Source organism: Archocentrus centrarchus, chromosome 19 (genome assembly GCF_007364275.1).
Source record: "Archocentrus centrarchus isolate MPI-CPG fArcCen1 chromosome 19, fArcCen1, whole genome shotgun sequence".
Taxonomy (NCBI): domain Eukaryota; kingdom Metazoa; phylum Chordata; class Actinopteri; order Cichliformes; family Cichlidae; genus Archocentrus; species Archocentrus centrarchus.
In genome coordinates, this window is record NC_044364.1 from 1,596,648 (window position 1) to 1,618,396 (window position 21,749).

The following is a 21,749-nucleotide window of genomic DNA, read 5'->3' on the forward strand; positions in this document are numbered from 1 at the left end:
CATAACTTTCAGGTTAAACTACAGCAGTGAGACCTTCTGTGTTTAAGAACTTTGGCTTCCAAATGCATTCCTTGAGCTTAAAATGTTCAATAGCTGCTTTTAAGTCTAGACGCATCCTTAATGTTAAGTCTGGTTATAATCGCGGAGCTCAGTGCCCAAGATAATAAACAGTGTTGGCATCTGTATCTTTAGAAAGTTTATCATCTAGCTGTATCCCTGGCAAAGGTCACCCTCCTTTGGCATTCATTCTTTTCTTGAGCTGCAGTTGCTCCACACCACGGATTTATAACAAAAGCTCAGCACCATCCCCATGACATCACATGCCAAACTAATCACTTTTCTCCACCCACGTTCACTGGGGGGATTTGACCTAAATATAGATGTTTGTTGTCTGTCCTAATGCATCTTATAAAAGCAGTAAGGGTCAGCTCTTTCCACGTTTTTCTGCTTCATTGTCGTGTGCCTGTGACAGACACTGGCTTAGCCAGCAGGAGCTCTGATTCTGATTCAGGTGTGTCTAGGAGGAGCCGTACGCAGATCTTCTGAGGTAGGAGCTGATCGGGATGTCTGATATAGTTTCTAGCATTAATAGATCACCATTCTAACAGGTACCCTGGATCTTTTCGTCCTCTCTGGGGATTAAACTGCAGAGATGAGTTCAGACGCTGACATGACTGTTTTTGGGGAGGCTGCCCCATTTCTGAGGAGACCTGAACGAGAGAGGATTGAAGTTCAGAACAGGCCCTTTGATGCCAAAACTGCAGTGTTTGTGGCGGATCCAAAGGAGCTCTTTGTCAAAGGGACGCTGCAAAGCAAAGAGGGCGGCAAAGCCACTGTTAAAACTCAGGCGGGACAGGTACATCAGCTCTAAAACTCTTTATATACTGCAGATTTACAGGGCGCACTGTCAATGTACTTCACATTACAGTAGTAATACACAGAGATGGCGCTCACTTCACTGATTTCTTAATGAAGCTCTCTCTCCTGAACATTCAGGTTGTAACAGTGAAGGATGATGAAATCTTCCCCATGAACCCGCCCAAGTTTGACAAGATCGAGGACATGGCCATGATGACGCACCTGAATGAGGCGGCTGTGCTGTATAACCTCAAAGAGCGTTACGCAGCATGGATGATCTATGTGAGTACTCCCCACACAATGTCAGATAAGCTGCTGCTCATCAGGATCATGCAGACCAAAGACAGGGGTGCAGTCAGCTGGTGCTTTACATTCTGCTTCATCTTTTTAATTTGCTATGAATATAGCTACTTTTGTTGCAGCTTAGCGGTTAAAGAACAAGTCTCTGGAAGTGTATCCCTAAATCTATCTTGAGCCTATTCTCCAGATGATACCCAATCCAGACTGCTGCTGCTCATAGAAATAGCTCAGGAAGTGTTAGAAATGACAGTAAGTATTCAAAAGTATCCAGATGTACTTCAATATGTCACAAACTGTCAACACAAAGAATTTAACCTCAAAAAGCTCAAAAACACAAAGTTAGGCCAGAAACACAAGTGAAACCACCTTTATAGCAGTTTTAGCCTAATGTTGTCCAACACTCACTGGTATTAATGCTGAAAATCCAGGTAAAGAAAAATGTATGCATTAATATAAAGTGACATGACTCAGATGAAGCAATAAAGGATGACAAATGGGTGTATGAATCAGCACATCAGATGATCTAAAAACTATCCAGTGCTCTTCACTGAAAAAAGGAAAACAATAAACTGGAATAATAAACAGAACGAAACAAAAAGAGTACTGATATAGCAAATATGATGCTGGTAGTTTCTGATTGTTTAAGCTGTGCTTAAATATTAAATACTCTACTTATACCCTCTGAGCTACTCTTAAATTTCCACCCAAAAAACATCACTTTTCAGTCAACAGCAGCTGAGCTTAACTGTGAGGCCAAAATGGTAAATGGACTAGTTCTTATATAGCGCTTTTCTACTCAGAGTCAGAGCACTCAAAGCGCTTATACAACATGTTTTTACATTCACCCATGCACTCCCATTCATACAAGCACTTCCATGTTTTACTAAGCTAAGTGCTTTTAATTAGCTAACATTCACACACATTCACACTCCGACAGGACGGTCGGAGAGCAACTTGGGGTTAAGTATCTTGCCCAAGGATACATTGGCATGTAGCCTGGAGTAGCCAGGAATCGAACCGCTGACCTTCCGATCAGTAGGTGACCTGCTCTACCTACTGAGCTACAGCCACCACTGTCAGAGTTATGAAATACAGTCTCCTTATTTCCATCACCAAGCCAGGGTGAAGTATAAATGAGAAATTAGAGCATAAATGACAGTCTTATAAGTGAGTGTAATGATACTGATGTTGTCAGACCTGTTCTAAAGGCTCTCAGCTGCAGCTCTGCCAAAGAGGATGCATCAAAGATAAGGTTATATCTATTTTAGGCATAGTAGTGCCAGCAGGCTTCTTCACTGCATGTTGTTTTTTAATAACAGATATGGCCTAGTCTTAGTCCAGAGACTTCTGTCGTGCAAAAGTTTAATATATTTTCATCTCAGTTTGTTTAACAGCAGTCCTGCTGGGGGGCCACCGCAGCTCAGCTGGTTGCGAAAGTTACTCCATATGCCAAAAGCTTGCAGGGGCCTGGTCACAGCTGACTATAGGGCTGTGCTACAGCACTGATTTCACCAAGATAAAGCTAATAAGCTCATATTGACTGTAAGGGATTTGAATGATTATTATAACCACACTGTCACACGATTATAACTATGTTTACTAGCTAATGTAAAGGTTAGAATTACACTTTATGAACCTGCTTCACCTACCTGACATTTGCTTTCTAGGCTGACCAGCTGCTAGTTTGGTTAGACCCAGGTAAGTGCTGGATGGGAGAGGCTACTCTTTTGGTCAGTTGAGGTAGTTAGCCTAAAGAAGTTTGGGGTAGCTCTCAGGGAGGGCAACTAATTCAGTTAGTGGGCAACTGAAAGCATCCCCTGGCATCACCTCTGCAAACTGTTAATCAGCCATTAAGCATGTAAATCACTGGATTACCTTACTTGGAACCAACTTACTTGGAACCAACTAACTATTAGAAGTTGCTTTGGGTTGCAGACCTACTCTGGGCTGTTCTGTGTCACTGTGAACCCCTACAAGTGGCTCCCAGTGTACAACCAGGAAGTGGTGATAGCCTACAGGGGTAAAAAGCGCCAGGAGGCTCCACCACACATCTTCTCCATCTCTGACAACGCCTATCAGTCAATGCTTACTGGTAAGCTTTAAAAGTTACATTAGTGCAATGAGTTTTATGCTCCTTTTTGGTGTAATACAGTGCACCTCTCTAATATTTATATCTTTTTTTTTTTTTAGATAGAGAAAACCAGTCCATCCTCATCACGTAAGCCACATCTCAAAGATGCAACAGCCTGTTTGTTACTTGGTGAGAGAAAGAAAGAGATTTCTCATTGTGCTCTGATGTGCTGTAGTGGAGAATCCGGTGCAGGAAAGACTGTCAACACCAAGCGAGTCATCCAGTACTTTGCAACAATTGCAGGCTCTGGGGACAGGAAAAAAGATGTTGCTGTCACTGGGAAATTACAGGTACTATATAAATACATGTCAACTATGAACCTGTCTGTATTGTTAATATTTTACATTGTTCATTGTCTTACCTCAGGGGAACCTGGAGGACCAAATCATCTCTGCTAACCCCTTGTTAGAAGCCTTTGGAAACGCCAAGACTGTCAGAAATGATAACTCATCACGTTTTGTGAGTGAAGAAATGGATTGATTTGCTTTTGTGTTTACTGATTAATTTTTTTGTTTGGTCTACACAGTCCCGTCACCAGATCTCAGTTTAAGGGGGGCTTATGAAATCCAATGGGGGGGGGACCACTATTATTAGCTTGATTAGTGATCTGGCTTGGGTGGGCGGGCCAGGGCGGGCCCAAGGGTATCAGTGGGTGGGCACGGCCCCCTAGGGCCCGCCCATAGAGATGGGTATGGGTCTACATAGGTAAAATTTTTGTTCCCCTTTCAGGGGAAGTTCATCAGGATCCACTTTGGAACCACAGGAAAACTGGCTTCTGCTGATATTGAGACTTGTGGGTATTAATAAGTTAGAATAATTTCTGGATTTGTTGCATTCTTTATTTAAGCGGATTTTGTGTGGTTTTGGTAGATTTGCTGGAAAAATCCAGGGTAACGTTTCAGCTGGCCGCAGAGAGGAGCTACCATATTTTCTACCAGATAATGTCCAACAAGAAGCCTGAGCTCATAGGTAACTCAAGGACACGGTTACAGCACAGTGTGTGTGCTGCAAAGTGCTAAATTGAAGGCTTGTTATTTTCCTTTCAGAAACTCTCCTCATCACCACCAACCCCTATGACTACCCGTTTGTCAGCCAGGGGGAGATCAGTGTGGCGAGTATTGATGACAGTGAAGAACTGATAGCCACTGATGTAAGTCAGATTAACAGTCTCTGCTTGTCCATTACTGCTACCTTTTTTCTTACATCAGATCTGTTTTGACGCGCATTCAGAGCGCTATCGACATCCTGGGCTTCACTGGAGAGGAGAAGATTGGCATCTACAAGCTGACAGGTGCTGTGATGCATTATGGGAATATGAAGTTCAAGCAGAAGCCGAGAGAGGAGCAGGCAGAGCCAGACGGCACAGAGGGTAATTGTTATTCATAATGTTATGCCTTAATGTGTTTATTTTTATCTTTTATGGTGATTGTCTTTTGTTTTTGGTGTGTGCAAATGTAGACTTTAATATTTTTAAACATTAGAATCTCGACCTTTTTTATTATCACACTCTGCCTCAAGTCTTTTCTTTTTTCTTTGCTAAGTGGCCGACAAAGCAGCTTACCTGATGGGTCTGAACTCTGCAGACCTGCTGAAAGCACTGTGCTATCCACGAGTAAAGGTTGGGAATGAATATGTGACCAAAAGCCAGACTGTTCAGCAGGTACATTTGTGTTGGAAAAGTTCGTATCAGGTGCAGGTGGAAAAATCTTGAGAACCTCACATCTGTGTCACTTCTTCAGTGATTTAATATTTTCCGTGTTTGCCTTGATACAGATATCTGTATGGAAAAGACTTGGAAAAAGTTAACTGGCAAAACTGCTTTCCTCCTCAATGTCTTTGAATCCATCACTTGTGTTGTGCCTAGCAGCACGATGTTGGAATTACCAAGAAACCGTAATCGTTAGAACCCTTGTGAGAACCCTAACCTTAGCCTCTAATCCTGTGCTTTGGGAAAACTGACTTTCTTGGAAAACTGTAACTGTAGTCAGCAAACAAAATACTTATTTGTTTTTTCTGTAAGCACGAAGTACCACAGCAATTTCCTAATGCTGTGAACCTGTTCACCCATATGGCAATAAAAAACCTTCTGATTCAAATGGCCAGTGAAATAAGCCGAACATCTACAGAGGCATATAGTTTAATCAAATCAACAGTTATCTTGCTCTGTGTATGGATGTTGTTTACTAGTATGTGAAGGCCTTATTTTCTCGTTTCTTGTTGAAATCTCACTACAACATGTCGTTGAGCATAGGTCTACAACTCTATTGGTGCTTTGGCCAAATCGGTCTATGAGAAGATGTTTCTGTGGATGGTCCTCCGCATTAATCAGATGCTGGACACTAAGCAGCCCAGGCAGTTCTTCATCGGAGTCCTGGACATTGCTGGGTTTGAAATTTTTGATGTAAGCTTTCTTTCCGCACTCTATCTATGATTATTTGTAGAAAATATTGTGCTCTACAATAAGTAAAATGCCTGTTTTGCAGTATAACAGTCTGGAACAGCTCTGTATCAATTTCACAAATGAGAAACTGCAACAGTTTTTCAACCATCACATGTTTGTGCTGGAGCAAGAGGAGTATAAGAAGGAAGGCATTGAGTGGGAGTTCATTGACTTTGGGATGGACCTGGCTGCCTGTATCGAGCTCATTGAGAAGGTTTGTTTATGCAGATATGGTATGATTTTGGGCAAAGTTCCAGAAACAAATCCCTGGGATATAGCAGGATTTTCTGACTCACTATCTTCAACAGCCAATGGGAATCTTTTCCATCCTTGAAGAGGAGTGTATGTTCCCTAAGGCTTCAGACACCACCTTCAAAAACAAGTTGTATGACCAACATCTTGGGAAATCCAGCAACTTTCAGAAGCCCAAGTCTGTCAAAGGCAAGGCTGAGGCTCATTTCTCTTTGGTGCACTATGCTGGCACTGTGGACTACAGCATTACAGGCTGGTTAGACAAAAACAAGGACCCACTGAATGAGACTGTTGTCCAGCTCTACCAGAAAGCCAGCCTGAAACTACTGGCATTCCTCTATTCCAACTATGCTTCGTCTGTGGGTAGGAGTATGGGATTCCTAACATTTTATTTTTTGTTCAAATGGCCTTCTTTAAAATATTCTAAATAGCCAAAAACTGTCATTATTTTAAAGAGAACCCAGGTGGAAGTGGTGCTGCTAAGAAGGCAGCAAAGAAGAAGGGCGCGTCGTTCCAGACTGTGTCAGCCCTCTTTCGGGTAACTACATACTTAAAATCTGATTATCATAATTCTGAAAAAAAATGTTTTGATGGAAACAATAAATCATTGCAACAGTGGTATTGACAATGATCATCTTTAACAGGAGAACCTGGGAAAGCTAATGACAAACCTGAGGAGCACCCATCCTCACTTTGTTAGGTGCCTGATTCCAAACGAAACTAAAACTCCAGGTATTCCTTTTCAGACCATTTGAATTGTACTGTATGTCTGGCAGCCTGATTACAGTTTGGCTCTGCCTGACTTTTAGGGATTATGGAACACCATCTGGTTATCCATCAGCTGAGATGTAACGGTGTGTTAGAAGGAATCAGGATCTGCAGGAAAGGCTTTCCCAGCCGGATCCTGTACGGAGATTTCAAGCAAAGGTAATAAACAAAAGTTTGTTTCTCTGAGAATGTTTTAAAAATTTTGTGTAATGAGATTTTCTTTTTGTAGGTACAAAGTGCTGAATGCTAGTGTGATCCCTGAAGGACAATTCATTGACAACAAGAAAGCCTCTGAGAAGCTCTTAGGCTCAATCGATGTGGATCACACACAGTATAAGTTTGGACATACCAAGGTAATTTAATTTAAATCTAAGTGTCAGCATATCTGAAATGAGGTGCTTGTGAGAAACTGAAGCTCACTGTTTGAAGTCATCATGGAGGCCGTGTTTGCCACAAACCGACATTTCTTAGAAGTGGACAATCCCCCTACTCTTATTTTCAAGGTTCAGTCATGGCTATCTTGCTAGCCTGGCTGCTCCCGTCACCTGTTCCACAGTTAAACTCCATCTTCTTCAGCTACAATTAGTAACAATAATTCATGTACTAGTAAAGAACGGGGTCAGGTGGCTAGCTCACTGAGGTTGCAGAACAAGGACTACCATTGCCAAGTGCAGTTCATGACAGTGGAGCTGAACTGGGCGAGGAACTCTCCAGAGAGGCAGCTGATAATTGCTCTGTTGTTTATTGTGACAAAGCATAATTAGTATTTAGACAGCGTGGCTTTCTTGATTTTCTTGAGGCCAGAAAAAGTATTGAGAGCCATTTGCAACAAATATAAACACTTTTGCTAATATGTTTGAATTTGAACTTTTTTATCCAGCCATTCTGTTATAATAGGTATAAAATTTGGTTTGGCATTGGTTTCTGAAATAAGTAAAACCTTCCCTGAAAAACTGCTTTTTCAGGAAGCAGCACAAGTTGCTACAAAATCCAGCATATTGCATTAATAGAGCTTTCATATATGTGCAGTTGCCCTTGCCAGTAATTCTTTTGGACATAGCTTTGTTGCTTCTTCCATAGGTGTTCTTCAAAGCAGGACTCTTGGGTCTGCTGGAAGAGATGAGAGATGAAAAACTTGCATCACTCATCACAATAACTCAAGCTTTGTGCCGTGGCTTTCTCAGAAGGAAGGAGTTTCAGAAAATGATGGAAAGACGGTAATCAAAACGAAGCCAGAGAAAACTCAAGATCATTGGTCAGTACATCAAATACAGTGTGTTCTTTTTGCTCCATCACTTTCCAGAGAGTCCATTTATATCGTTCAGTACAACATTCGCTCCTTCATGAATGTGAAACACTGGCCATGGATGAAGCTCTACTTTAAGATCAAGCCTCTCTTGAGGAGTGCTGAGACTGAGAAGGAGATGGCCATGATGAAAGTTGAATTTGCCAAGTGTAAGGAGGATTTAGGCAAAGCTGAGGCTAAGAGGAAGGAGCTGGAAGCCAAAATGGTTTCTCTACTTCAGGAAAAGAATGACTTGTGTCTGCAAATTCAAGCTGTGAGGAGAGAAAATATGCATTTTGCAGTACATAGGTCAGTCATAAAATAATACAAGTGCATTCTACATAAATGTAAAATGGGATTTTTGCTAAACAGGAAAGTGAGAGTTTGGCAGATGCAGAGGAGCGATGTGAGGGCCTGATAAAGAACAAGATCTTGCTGGAGACCAAAGCCAAAGAATTCAGTGAGAGACTGGAGGATGAGGAAGAGCTGAATGCCGAACTGACCGCCAAGAAGAGGAAGCTAGAGGATGAATGCTCTGAGCTGAAGAAGGACATTGATGACTTGGAGCTCACTTTGGCTAAAGTTGAGAAAGAAAAGCATGCCACTGAAAACAAGGTGTGTTGATGGCTGCTCTGACTGAAGCATTTATTAACCTCTGAGATCTAAGTAATGACAGGTGATAACCAGGGTTAATTTCATTGATGAAACATAGGGTTAGGGTGGGGTTAGGGTTATCACCAGTGTTAATTTCATTGACGAAATATTTTCGTCATAGGTTTTGTCAGCCACCCTTTTTTTCATGACGAAAACGAGACGATAACTAAATTAAAGGATAAAAACGATGACGAAATTAATTGACACTTTAGTCTTGAAGAAAGTGTCAATTAATTTCGTAAGAAAATTGACACTTTCGAAAAGGGTTTTTTTCTTGAGGATTCATCATCAATTTTAATCTTTTAAGTGGTTTTAATTTAGTTATTGTCTTGCTTTCGTCACAAAAAAAAGGGTCGTTGACAAAACCTATGACGAAAATATTTCGTCAATGAAATTAACACTGGTGATAACCCTAACCCTATGTTTTTGAAAAAGGCAAATATATAAGTAGTTTTTGATGTGTGTGTCAGTTTTCTTTGTTCCCTGATTGCAAAGACTTGGGAGAACGAGTCAGTAAAAACAAATGGCATTCTGGTTGCTTAGGGTTAGAGTTAAGTTTAGGGTTAGGGTCATCAATGATGACAACTTAGACCTCAGAGGGTTAAGACATTTCATCTTACACATTCAGGTGAAGAATTTGACAGAAGAAATGTCATGCCTTGATGACACTATTGCCAAGTTATCCAAGGAGAAGTTGGCTCTCCAAGAGGCCCACCAGCAGACACTGGATGATCTGCAGGCAGAGGAAGACAAAGTCAACTCTCTGACCAAAGCTAAGATCAAGCTGGAGCAACAAGTTGATGATGTAAGCCTATAGCCAGACATTTTCTTGAACTCACAGCATATATTATGTACTAATTTAATGATAATATGCCCATGTGCTAGCTTGAGGGCTCTCTGGAACAAGAAAAGAAGGTTCGAATGGATGTCGAGAGGGCCAAAAGGAAACTTGAAGGAGATCTGAAACTAGCACAGGAATCCATAATGGATTTGGAAAATAACAATCAGCAACTACAGGAATGCCTCAAAAAGTATGTATGGGTATATCAGCATCTAGGTATAAATAAAAGCTTCTAACACTTGCTTATATTAACTGATGTGATTTTGCACAACAGGAAAGACTTTGAGTTAAGCCAGCTTGTATCAAAAATTGAGGATGAGCAAAGCGTGGCTGTACAATGTCAGAAGAGGATCAAGGAGCTTCAGGTACCTACAGTAAAAACCTGGTGAGTCTGCTGAAAGATTTACTGAAGTCAGTGAATGATCTCGGTTTTTTGTTGCTTTATACAGGCATGCAAGGAAGAGCTAGAGGAGGAGCTTGAAGTGGAGCGTATTGCTAGGGCCAAGGTGGAAAAGCAAAGGTCTGATCTTTCCAGGGAGCTCGAGGAGATCAGCGAGAGGCTGGAGGAGGCTGGTGGAGCCACCGCCGCTCAGGTAGAATTGAACAAGAAGCGAGAGGCCGAGTTTCAGAAACTGAGACGAGACCTCGAAGAATCAACACTCCACCACGAGACTATCACTGCAGCTTTAAGAAAGAAACACGCCGACAGTGTGGCTGAGCTGGGACAGCAGATTGACAACCTGCAGAGAATCAAGCAGAAGCTGGAGAAGGAAAAGAGTGAGTACAAGATGGAGATTGATGACCTTTCGAGCAACATAGAGGTCACGGTAAAGGCAAAGGTAAGATAAGCTAAATAAAGATACATAATTAACTAAATGAAAATATTCACACTGATGAGCCAAAGCATTAGTAGTTAGTACTGCAAAAACAGCTCTGATGTACCTTGGCATGGACTCTACACACTGTGTGGTTTCCATGTGCAATCTGGAACAAATATATAAGCAGCAGATCATTTAACCCTTTGAGGTCTAAGTGGTCATAACCCTAAATCTAAACATACATTTTTGGTCAGAAGTTTACATCCACTCATCCTGGGCATGAACGTCATGGTAATTTTGGGCTTTTAATTTCTTTGAACTGTTGTTTTTCTAAGGTGGAATGATTTTCAGATCACATCTTTAGTGACTTTAAAATAACAAGAATCGGATGCACATGTTTGAATTTATTTTGGATTTTCTCCAAGCCACACAGGGTCAAAAGTATACATACAGGCTCAAATATCTACATATATTCACATAAATCTTTAATAAGTGACGCTATTAGGCCAAGGCCTATTAGTTTCTCAACTGAAATTTGCAGCTGCCCACATGGACAAGCCAAACACCTTCTGGAGAAATGTTTTATGGTCAGTCCAGACAGAAATTGAGCTGTCTGGCCACAATGATGAGGTAAATTTGGAGGAGTAAAAGTGCGGCTTTCCAACCTAAGAACACTGCACCAACTATCAAACATGGTGGTGGTAGTAGCATCATGCTCTGGGGCCTTTTTGCTACCAGTGGTACTGGTGCATTGCATAAAGTGGATGGAATAATGAAGAAGGAGGACTATCTTCATCTTCATCTTCATCCTCAAATCAACAGCTAGAAACTGAAACTTGGATAGAATTTGCTGTTTGAACCAATTCCAAAAAATCTGGAATAAATTCAAAGTTGGCTTTTAGACTCATTAAAGGTGTATCCTGTCCAATCATTCCACCATGGGAAAAAAAAACAGTTCAAAGAAATCATTAAAAGCCCAAAGTTATTGTGACATTTATGTATGTAAACATGCCCACAACTGTAAACACTCAAAATATGTAATTTTTGTTTTCATTAAATTGTTCTGTCAGGTCTTGGCACATAGAGAACCAAGAAAATAATTTTAATTGAAACATATCTAATTTTTTTTTCTCGAAAAAGTCAGTTTGCCATTCCTCCAAAACAGGGTCAGGGTAGGGTTAGGCTTATTATCTATGATAACTCAGACCTCAGAGGATGGACCAGAGTTCGTCAAAGCCCCCAACTCAGTCATCTGGACATAACTATTTAACCTTTAGCTGCTCTTTACATCTGCCCATTTTGCCCACATCCAACATATTGACTCCTAATCAGTTCACTTACTGGCTAATATATCCTAATCAATATTCTGTTTTGTCACATTGGTATATACAAAGATACAGTATTTGGTTAAATAAAATAATAAAGTTTGGCTACTGAAAGTAAAGTGGGGAGACTGCATTCAAAATAATCAGCAATTAGTGTCGTATTCTTCCCTGATGGTAATAAGAAGCAAAATATCTGAAGGGCCTGAAAAACAGTGTTCATTAATTCATTTTATCACTATTGTCAGATTAATTATGAAAAGCTGTGCCACTCCCTGGAAGACCAACTGAGCGAATACAAAACAAAACACGATGAGAACACTCATCTGATCACTGAATTAAATGCTCAAAGGGCAAGACTTCAGAATGAAAACGGTAAGCAGCTGATTAAAAGGTTTCTGGAATCAAAGTGCTCTCGCTTTTCTCACCTCATCTTCTGAAACCTCTTGAACAGGTGAGCTCTCTCGTCTCCTTGAGGAGAAAGAAGCGATACTGTCTCAGATGTCGAGGGCCAAGCTTGCCTTCACTCAGCAACTCGAGGAACTGAAGAGGCAGGTCGAGGAAGAAATAAAGGTTTGTTTCCTCAGTGCTGGTCAAGTTAGTGCTTAAAGTTAATAAGCTATAGCTTAGCTTAGCTTAAATTAGAAGGTTAGCAAGGCAAAGACGTTTATCTGGCTGCCTTAAGTTGGCTCAGTTATAATTTTTAACTCCAGATGGTTTTCTGTGAAGAACAGGTCCTTCTACAATGGCAGGGTTTTAAAGGAATAGTCAGACTATTTGGTGAACATGTTTTTTCACCAGTGGACCCATAGCATCAGACTGGAACCGCGCCTGTGTCCAGAGTTGCTCACATAATTATGTGCCAGGTCTAAATGTAGCTAGCCAGGCCTAAAGGTAACTGGTCCAGGAGCAATACAACTCAAAAAGGTGTCGTTTTCATCCTTCAGCTTCTAGTCTTTATATAATTAAACTTCCTGCTTGCTTTAGCTTTACTGCACATATATTTCCATCTAAGCCTCCAATAAGGAAACTTTCTATTAAAAAATGATGAACTTCTCAATGTTCACAATGACAGGGTTATTTGGCCCTTCAATTATTGTATACTTTCATAAATAAAAATCCAAATCCGTCTCTGTGTCAGGCCAAGAATGCTCTTTCCCATGCTCTTCAATCTGCCCGCCATGACTGTGATTTGCTGAGGGAGCAGTATGAGGAGGAACAAGAGGCCAAGGCTGAGCTCCAGAGAGCAATGTCCAAGGCCAACAGTGAGGTGGCCCAGTGGAGAACCAAGTATGAGACTGATGCCATCCAGCGCAATGATGAACTGGAAGAGGCAAAGTGAGACTTCTTCTCAAACTCATAAATATTTAGATTTTTAAAAGATATATTTGCAGTGTAAGAAAAATGATGCCTAACTTTCTCAGGAAAAAGCTCGCCCAGCGTTTGCAGGAAGCTGAGGAGGCAATCGAAGCTGTGAATGCCAAGTGTTCGTCTTTGGAGAAGACGAAACAGAGGCTGCAGGGAGAGGTGGAGGACCTCATGGCTGACATGGAAAGAGCAAATGCTCACGCAGCTGGCCTGGATAAAAAGCAGAGGAGCTTTGATAAGGTAATTAAAGCACCCTGTAACCCACTGATGCTAACAATCAAAGTAATGTAACTCAGTGCTACTGACTGTGATCTGTTGTGTTGTCTGTAGATTCTTTCTGAGTGGAAGCAGAAATACGAGGAGAGTCAGGCTGAACTGGATGGCTTACAGAAAGAGTCTCGCTCCCTCAGCACCGAACTCTTCAAAATGAAGAATTCTTACGAGGAAGCTTTGGAGCAGCTCGAAGTCCTCAAACGAGAGAATAAAAACCTGCAACGTATGTTGATCAAACTATCTTAAAGACTCTTCATCACAGACATTCATCAGGTTGTGATGACTTTTAATAATGTGACTGTGACGTTTATAAAGCATGTCTAAAAAGCTGACCATATTCACAATATCTTAAAGTGGACCTATTATACTTTTCCTTATTTTCTGTTTTATCTGTACTGTTACAACAGCGGTTACCCATATTAAACATGGCCAACGTTCCAGAGATCAGAATATCTGCAAATAATCCATCCATCCATCTTCTTAATCACTTGTCCAATTCAGGGTCATGGAGGAGCCTTTCCTTCCTGTCACAGGGTGAAAGGCAGACTATGCCCTGGACAGTTCACCAGTCCACTGCAGGGCCTCCAAGTAGTCCCTGTGAACCAAACATTTCTCAGATCAGCTGTGCTCACCTGTTGTTCAAACCTTCTGTTTGCAGGAGGCAGCTAATCAGAAAAAAGTTGGCTTAAAGAGAGGATATCCTTAAACGCAGAGGTGCTAAAATGTTTCAGAGAGACGATGAACTGAGGGGCTGCACCAAGACCCAGTATAAAATAAATAAACATTAGTTTGGACTGAAATGCAAAGTTACTCCAATAGAGTCCAAGAATAAAAATACTGAGCTGGAAATGAGCATAATAGGTCCCCTTTTAGAAAACAATGTATTCTTTTTCATGTGATCATTAAGTGTTATGTATTATTTTACATTTATAGAGGAAATTTCTGATCTGACTGAACAACTTGGAGAGAATGGCAAAGCCATTCATGAGCTGGAGAAGATTAAGAGACAAACTGAAACCGAGAAGACAGAGATTCAGACTGCTCTGGAAGAAGCTGAGGTGACCCAATGTGAAAAACAAAGATGTATATAAGATTTGTGTGAATATTCATTTTTTCCTTCAGTGTAATCTTTTAGCCTTTTTCACTCTAGGCTTCTCTGGAACACGAGGAATCCAAAATTCTGCGTATCCAGTTGGAGCTCACTCAAGTCAAAGGGGAGATCGATCGCCGGCTGGCAGAGAAGGACGAGGAGATCGAGCAGATGAAACGCAACCACCAGCGTGTTTTGGAGACGATGCAGTCAGCTCTAGATGCTGAGATACGCAGCAAGAATGATGCCATTCGAATTAGGAAGAAGATGGAGACTGACCTCAACGAGATGGAGATCCACCTCAGTCATGCCAATCGGCAGGCTGCTGAGGCGCAGAAGCAGCTGAAGAACATGCAAAGCCACCTCAAAGTAGAATATCAATTACCACCTTAAGTACAAGGTTCCTTGGTTGTTAAGCTCTTACTGTGGGAAAATTATAATTATGCTCTCTCTTTGCAGGAACAAACTATTCACCTGGATGAAGCTCTGCGGAGCCAGGAGGACCTAAAAGAGCAGATGGCCTTGGTGGAGCGCAGGAGCAGCCTGCTACAGGCAGAAGTGGAGGAGCTCCGGGCTGCTCTGGAACAGTCAGAAAGAAGCCGAAAATTAGCTGAAGGGGAATTGGCTGATGCCTGTGAGCGAGTCGGGCTGCTACACTCTCAGGTGACTCTGAGGCACCTTTGCACAGTCTGCAGCTTGGGTCCTGTCAGCTATGGCAGACTCCTGCCTCGATGTATCTGATGCTTAGGGCCTGTTCTTGTGCTGCCGCGATCAGACCCTCTGTACTGTCCTTTACGCCGACCTTTTCTAACCACTGATAGGGATTCTTAATGTCAGCCACTTCCTCTTTCTGTCGATGGTAGCAGGGGTTTGGTCTCCACTTGCTCCCGAGGCACTCTTGGAGCCGCCCGTCTTGGGGGGGGTTACTGATGTATTCATTTTTACTGTTTCCTCCTGGACTGGGGCTCACACACTCATTAATCCTTGCCCGCCCTCTTTTTGTTGCTCGTAGAGCCTCAGGGTGCTGGACTTTGGGTGGAGACCTCTGTGCAAAGTGAGGAGTTTTCATGTCTTGACACGAGTGGTTCAGTACCAGTCAAAGGTTAAATGAATGAGTAAGTGTATCCAAACTTTTGATTGGTACTGTATCAATGTCCTGTTTACTTTTTGGTGCAGTTGAGGATGTTACATTATTTTTTTATGCTTAAATTGTTTTTGCTGACTTTTAATTTGTTTGTTGGTGGTCTGGGAGCAGACACCATCACTATGGTGATGGGAGTTTGGAGGGATGACAGGAGGAGAGAAGCTGCAGAGAGGTGTGTGAGGCTGCAGCTGCTTCCTGGTCCCAACAGCTGGAGTTGCCAAGACCAAAACAGAGCTGAAAAAAAAAACAATATTGGAGTGTACTAAAGCATCTCCACTTTTTGCATCTTTCATATGGGAGAGAGATGAAGTAGGGCATGATTGCACGTGTGTCAAAGTCAAAATGAAGATGGGTGTGGTCCGCCCCACGAGTGGGTTCAGTATGCAGGATACAGTCACTTAACAGATGTGGGGTTGAGGTTGAAATCAAGGCCAGTTAGGATGATGGTTGTGGTCAAAGGCCTGACAATGAAGGATGCCTATAAAAGTAAAAAGCTACAGCATTGTGTCAAGCTGAAAATGTTGTCAGCGCACTGGACATTTGTCTTGTACAAAGAGCAATAAGTAGATTTTTGTTGGACTTATGAGTTGTTAGGATATGTTCACTTAACTGTCATTTGGCTGCAGAACACCAGTCTGCTCAACTCTAAGAGGAAGCTGGATGCAGATCTCAGCCAGCTGCAGGGTGAGGTGGAGGACGCCATCCAAGAGGCTCGTAATGCAGAGGAAAAAGCCAAAAAGGCCATCACTGATGTAAATGTTTTATCCTTAATTCTATCCAGCAATTCCAGTTTCATATTAGTAACTTGACAAATGATGAGAATATTCCTTCTGCTGGTCCAGGTTGATTGTGATCATTCATTTCCTATTTGTCAAAGACAAAGTACACTTTAAACATCAGCTTAACTTGCTGTGCAAACGTAGGCAGCAATGATGGCGGAGGAACTGAAGAAAGAACAGGACACAAGCAGCCACCTGGAGAGGATGAAGAAGAACCTGGAGACCTCTGTGAAGGATCTGCAACACCGTCTGGATGAAGCTGAGAACCTGGCTCTAAAGGGGGGCAAAAAGCAGCTTCAGAAACTAGAAGCACGGGTATCAAAGCCATTCATATACCTGAGCAGTGTTACTCAGAAGAGTGACTACAGCTTGATGTTGAATTTGTTGGGTTTTGACTTTAGGTGCGAGAACTGGAGGGTGAAGTGGAGCTTGAACAGAAAAGAGCCGCTGATGCCATAAAAGGAGTCCGTAAATACGAGAGGAGACTGAAGGAGCTCACGTACCAGACTGAGGAGGACAAGAAGACCGTTCTGAGACTGCAGGACCTCGTCGACAAACTGCAGCTCAAAGTCAAGGCCTACAAACGACAAAATGAAGAAGCAGTAAGATCTTCTCATCAAGTGAGAAATTTTGTCATCATGATTGTCTGATAGCTCAAGGTCAGACTCTTCTATAGGAGGGGCAGGCCGGTGCTCATCTTGCTAAGCTGAGGAAGGTGCAGCATGAGCTGGAGGAGGCCCAGGAGCGTGCAGACATCGCTGAATCCCAGGTTAACAAGATGAGAGCTAAAAGCAGAGAGTTTGGAAAGGTAAGGTTTGAAGCCTGAACAGTGAATCTTCCTTACAAAAAAATAAATGACACACCTTAATGCATTTGTTTTCTCCTGCAGTCATTCACATTTATATTATTAAGCAGTGTCTCAACCACCAGTTTTGCACCAAAAGTTTACTTGTCACCTACGTGTGTCCTGACATGGATGGAAACACTAGGAGTGGACAGTGGCTGAAGACAGTGATACAGGAAATTAAAAAAAAAAAAAAAGTGTGAATTGTCATTGAGTTATTTTATATTTTTACTTATATACTTCCTTTTCTCTTCTTTTTTTTTATCTTCCCCCCCGCTCGTCTCAGGCTGCAGAATCAGAGTAAAGCTTCCAGCGATGACACAACTTCTTAGCACAAATAGAAATGAACAAACCTTTGTTGCTTTGCTGTGAAACCGTAGCACAATAAAGTGATTTAAGCATAACTTTGCTTGTTTTTTCTTCTGCTTTCAACATCAGCCATCACCATCTGAGTGGAACGTTCCAGCAGCCCACACAGTAATCACCATCTTTCTGAACATCAGCAGAAACAAGTGGAAACTGTTCCTTAATGTCTGCGTGAACTATGTGTAACTCTTTGTAGTGCTAATTAGCCAGCTAGCAGCAGCACTAACAGATAATCAGTTTCATAGAAGGAGTGAGAGGTTTATATATAAACTCACATCTATGTGGGCAGTTAGCATCTAATTAGAGCAACTGTTTGCAGGGATTAGGGCGAGGCCCGCTGACATTTACTTTCTGTGTTAAAATAGCCGTCCTCTTCAGTGTCAGTCATCTGCGTCTACTTAATCCCAGCATGAGAGCACTGGATTAAGTTTATAGGACCAGCGTAATAAAAAATGCGCGTGTTGACTAACAGGCTCCAGAGGATAATTTTAAGATGGACTATCTATAAAGTCACTCCATCCTCCACAATACAGGGGCTGTGTTTATATTCCTTTTCCTTATGTTCAGGGTTTAACTTTGAGGTGAGTGCTTGATGCAACTGTCATTGAGTTTGAAGAAAACAGGTGGGTGACAATATGAGGGTCTGATAACTGTTACAGCAGTGATCCCCTAAATATGGCTCGTGGCCCACCAGTGTGTCATTAAGGCACTGCAGGTGGGCCAGAGAATTCATTTAAAATACATTAAATATGTAGTTGCATTTACAGGATTTTTAAAAATTCAATTAACTAAAATTCCTAACTCTTGTTAGTTTTTTTAAATTTATATAGATTATAGGTTTAATTCTTATAACTCCTTTCTTATAACACGTGTGTGTGTATATATATATACACACACACGTGTGTGTGTATATATATATATATATATATATATACACACACATTATACATACACACATATACATACACATATATACATACATACACACACACATATATATATATATATATATATACACACATCTATATAGATACACACACCTACATGTGTACATACATACAAATACATATTTGTGGAACTATGTGATGAGCTAGAGATGAAGCTGCCTGTGAAACTGAAGGACACGAGGTTCGGCTCGCCCCGGAGCGTGCCCAGATTTATTCTCCTCTCCGACTCTAATTTACAAAATGAACCTCGTGCTGTATTCAGGTAAGATTTGAAACTAGCGACTGAGACTATAAACTCAGTAGTGTTTACTGAGGGCACAGATCAAAGGAATGTTGGGGCGCTGTCCCATACTCACCTGGACTTAAACCATTAAAAGAATTCACATAGGCCTCGTTTTTCAGACCCAGAAGTCTTTTATATACAGCCACATCAACAGGAAATAAACCAGGTTCTAACGAGATCAATTCTACCCCAAAGGCTTTACTCAGAAAATGCCACCTTTGCTCGGTACCTCTCTTCCTAACAGCTTTGTGAGGCATCTCTCCTCTTGAATTTCCTCCTGGAGCTCCTGCTCCAGCCGAGTTAGACAGAGTTGCCTTGCAGAGACCCAGGCCTGTGCACCAGTCAGCACACAGAAGGAATATTTTACATTTCTGGAATTCTTTAGTATCTGTTAAGCACCATGCAAACGGATGATAAGCTTAGAAGAGACGGTACCAGTCCATCAACATTAAAGCCTTCCTTTGTATATGCCTTCTTATAAGTTATAGCTATTGCTTTCATTAATTGTTAATATACTGATGCAATATAGAGCAGCTATAAACTGTTAAATTGAGCTACTTGTAGGTTGAAATACCTTCCTTCAGTTAAATATTCAGGTATATTTGCATACCAGCGAGTTTTCTCATGTCCAGCCCTTTTGCTGTTTCCTGGAGCCTTTCAATAAGAGACAGGAAGATGTTTGTTGTAATTCATGTTGTCTAGATTTTTTATGTTTGTACATGTAATTCAATTCAATTCAATTTTTTTTATATAGCGCCAAATCACAACAAACTGTTGCCTCAGAGAAAACCCAGCAGTCAAAACGACCCCCTATGAGCAGCACTTGGGGAAGTGCATATACATGCTGCCTAAGGGAAGCATGTATATGCTATCTTGCCTCTGGTTGTTAATTTGTTATTTTTGAAGCAATTTAAAAAATTAATTTGAATTTCAGTGGTCACCACAGCATAAGAACTATTCACAGGAAAATGTCAACTCTGATCCCAAAAGAAGTTTATATAAATAAATTAAAAGAAGGCTTTAAAATTATTTTCTCTTGAAAATTATACTTATACCACCAGCTTTACTGCTGTGGAACTCTCCCACAAACTTCAATTTGAAATTCTCTGCATGGCGTCTTTCTCCTTTTATTTGGAATCAGCAATAGAAATTCAATTTGAAATTACTCATAAGTATGCATAAGTATTCACATATTTATATAAATGCATTTATTTATATAAAAAGTTAATTAAAACAGGTAATAGATTTCAGAGGTCACTGCATACACGGAATCTGTCAGATCTGATGAAAACTGCTTAAAAGGAAATTTAGGCCCAGAATAAGACTCAAATTTAATTCAAAAATGTAAGCTTTCATATATTCTATATTCATTACATGTAAAGTGAAATATTTTAAGCCTTTTTGTTGTTGTTGTTTTTATTTGGATGGTTTTGGCTTATAGCTCATGAAAATCAGAAATCCAGTGTCTGAAATGAATTAGAATTGGTCCTGAGAAAGATTTTAAAGCACAGAAAAATCCCACTTTTAAAAAGTGTGTTTATTTATACACTCACTATTTGGTTGGGGGCTGCTTTGCCACAAGTTACTGCACAACACATTAATCTTTTTGTTTAATTAGTTGTTAAAATATACCACACAACACTCAGGTTGGTATATAAAGTTCCAGTTCAGGGTCACAGTGGGGCTGAAGAGGCGAGAGGCAGGCTGCCACTTTGTTGTGGAGTTGGCATTTAAAGATAGACTGTGGGAGGAAGTCAGAGCACAACTCACACAGGCACAGGGAGAACATACAGACTGCACACAGAAAGGATTTGAACCCAGGACCCACTTACTGTGAGGCAACAGTACTAACCTCTGCACCGCTGTGTCACTAATGCATGAATATAAATGTGCTAAAGTCAAATAGACTTGGATCAAAGCACTGATCGTACTCACTGACCAGACTAAACATTTAGCTCTGAGTTTGGAGTCTCCTTTTTCCAAGCTGGTTTGTTACAGTCATTTTCTTTCCTCTGCCTCCTTCTCAGCAGATTCAATGAGCCGTAGCATTCAGAGCAGTCTGAAACCTTCCAGAGGCCCTGAACACCATGTGCTATTTGTGCTTACATCCTTCATCAGTTTCAAAGTTTACAGACAGTTCTTTCAGTTTATATTGAGCTGTTATCATGTGCAGTGTGGTGACTGTAGTTTCTTTCATACGCGACTGATTATTGTGTGATTAAATATGACAAATGGGCATCACTTCAAGTTTACTATTAGATTAGTACAAAACCTTTAAGAGGTTTCTACAAACATGCAAATTGTTGCCTTTAATGATCTGTTTATCATTTAATCAATCTATCCATGGTATTTGGTTATCAGGACATCAGTCCCATTCAGCTTATTACTGTCCTGCAGTCTGTTTCATGTCATTTAGTTCCTGCTGCGCTCCATAAACTCTTCTGCACTTCTGCTCAGCGACCAGCAGTCTGCAGCAGAGAGCCTCTGATTTCTGGCTGCATCATCACTCATGACTCCTCAGTGATTTGTTTCTGCTCTGCATGTGTTTATTTTAAGAGAACACTCTGCTAATTTTAATCATCAAAATCTGTTAGCTAGTCATCATGCAGCTGGAAAAGGCCCTGCATTTTAACAGGCAGGAAGTCAAACAAAAGACGCTACTGAGGAGCTTTATACGAGGCAAATTATTTATTACTGTGTTTATTTTTGTAGTTTGAACAGCAGTACATTGAAAGCCTGCTTTAACTTTAAATCTGACCCTTACAAGTCCTCAGCTTCATGGAAGGATAGTAGTAAATTGCTGCAATATATAGCGATATAGCTCTAGTAACTAAATCATAGTCAGTGCTCTCCTGGGAGCTTTTATTACACATGCTTCCAGCTCTATGCTAATGATTGTAATGACTGCTGTGGTGCCAACCAACTTCCCTCATGCAGCCGAAGGATTGCAAAACTCCTCTTACACAAATAATAAACTCACAAAAAG

The 21,749-nt window shown here is 41.1% G+C and overlaps 1 protein-coding gene across 1 annotated transcript; it reads left to right on the forward strand.

Moving 5' to 3' along the window:
• The first annotated feature begins 652 nt into the window (after nt 1-652).
• LOC115797798 (myosin-1-like) lies at nt 653-20,578 on the forward strand. The gene is made up of 38 exons (XM_030754304.1): nt 653-856; nt 997-1,140; nt 3,094-3,250; nt 3,349-3,376; nt 3,465-3,579; nt 3,656-3,748; nt 4,019-4,082; nt 4,160-4,258; nt 4,336-4,439; nt 4,520-4,658; nt 4,831-4,949; nt 5,541-5,690; nt 5,773-5,943; nt 6,038-6,344; nt 6,446-6,519; nt 6,626-6,713; nt 6,791-6,908; nt 6,979-7,102; nt 7,830-7,966; nt 8,053-8,308; nt 8,407-8,649; nt 9,317-9,493; nt 9,574-9,719; nt 9,804-9,894; nt 9,979-10,368; nt 11,918-12,044; nt 12,124-12,242; nt 12,811-13,007; nt 13,094-13,277; nt 13,368-13,533; nt 14,244-14,368; nt 14,461-14,769; nt 14,860-15,063; nt 16,171-16,296; nt 16,468-16,638; nt 16,725-16,925; nt 17,000-17,121; nt 20,557-20,578. Exons 1-38 carry the CDS (start codon nt 653-655, stop codon nt 20,576-20,578), a joined length of 5,811 nt encoding a protein of 1,936 aa, XP_030610164.1.
• Nucleotides 20,579-21,749: the final 1,171 nt, after the last annotated feature.

Bases quoted from the DNA above. Each gene is read 5' to 3' on its own strand.
- LOC115797798 (XM_030754304.1), top strand. From the start codon at position 653: ATGAGTTCAGACGCTGACATGACTGTTTTTGGGGAGGCTGCCCCATTT. The intron at 13,008-13,093 runs GTGAGACTTCTT...TAACTTTCTCAG, and splicing joins GATGAACTGGAAGAGGCAAA to GAAAAAGCTCGCCCAGCGTT. The intron at 14,770-14,859 runs GTAGAATATCAA...CTCTCTTTGCAG, and splicing joins ACATGCAAAGCCACCTCAAA to GAACAAACTATTCACCTGGA.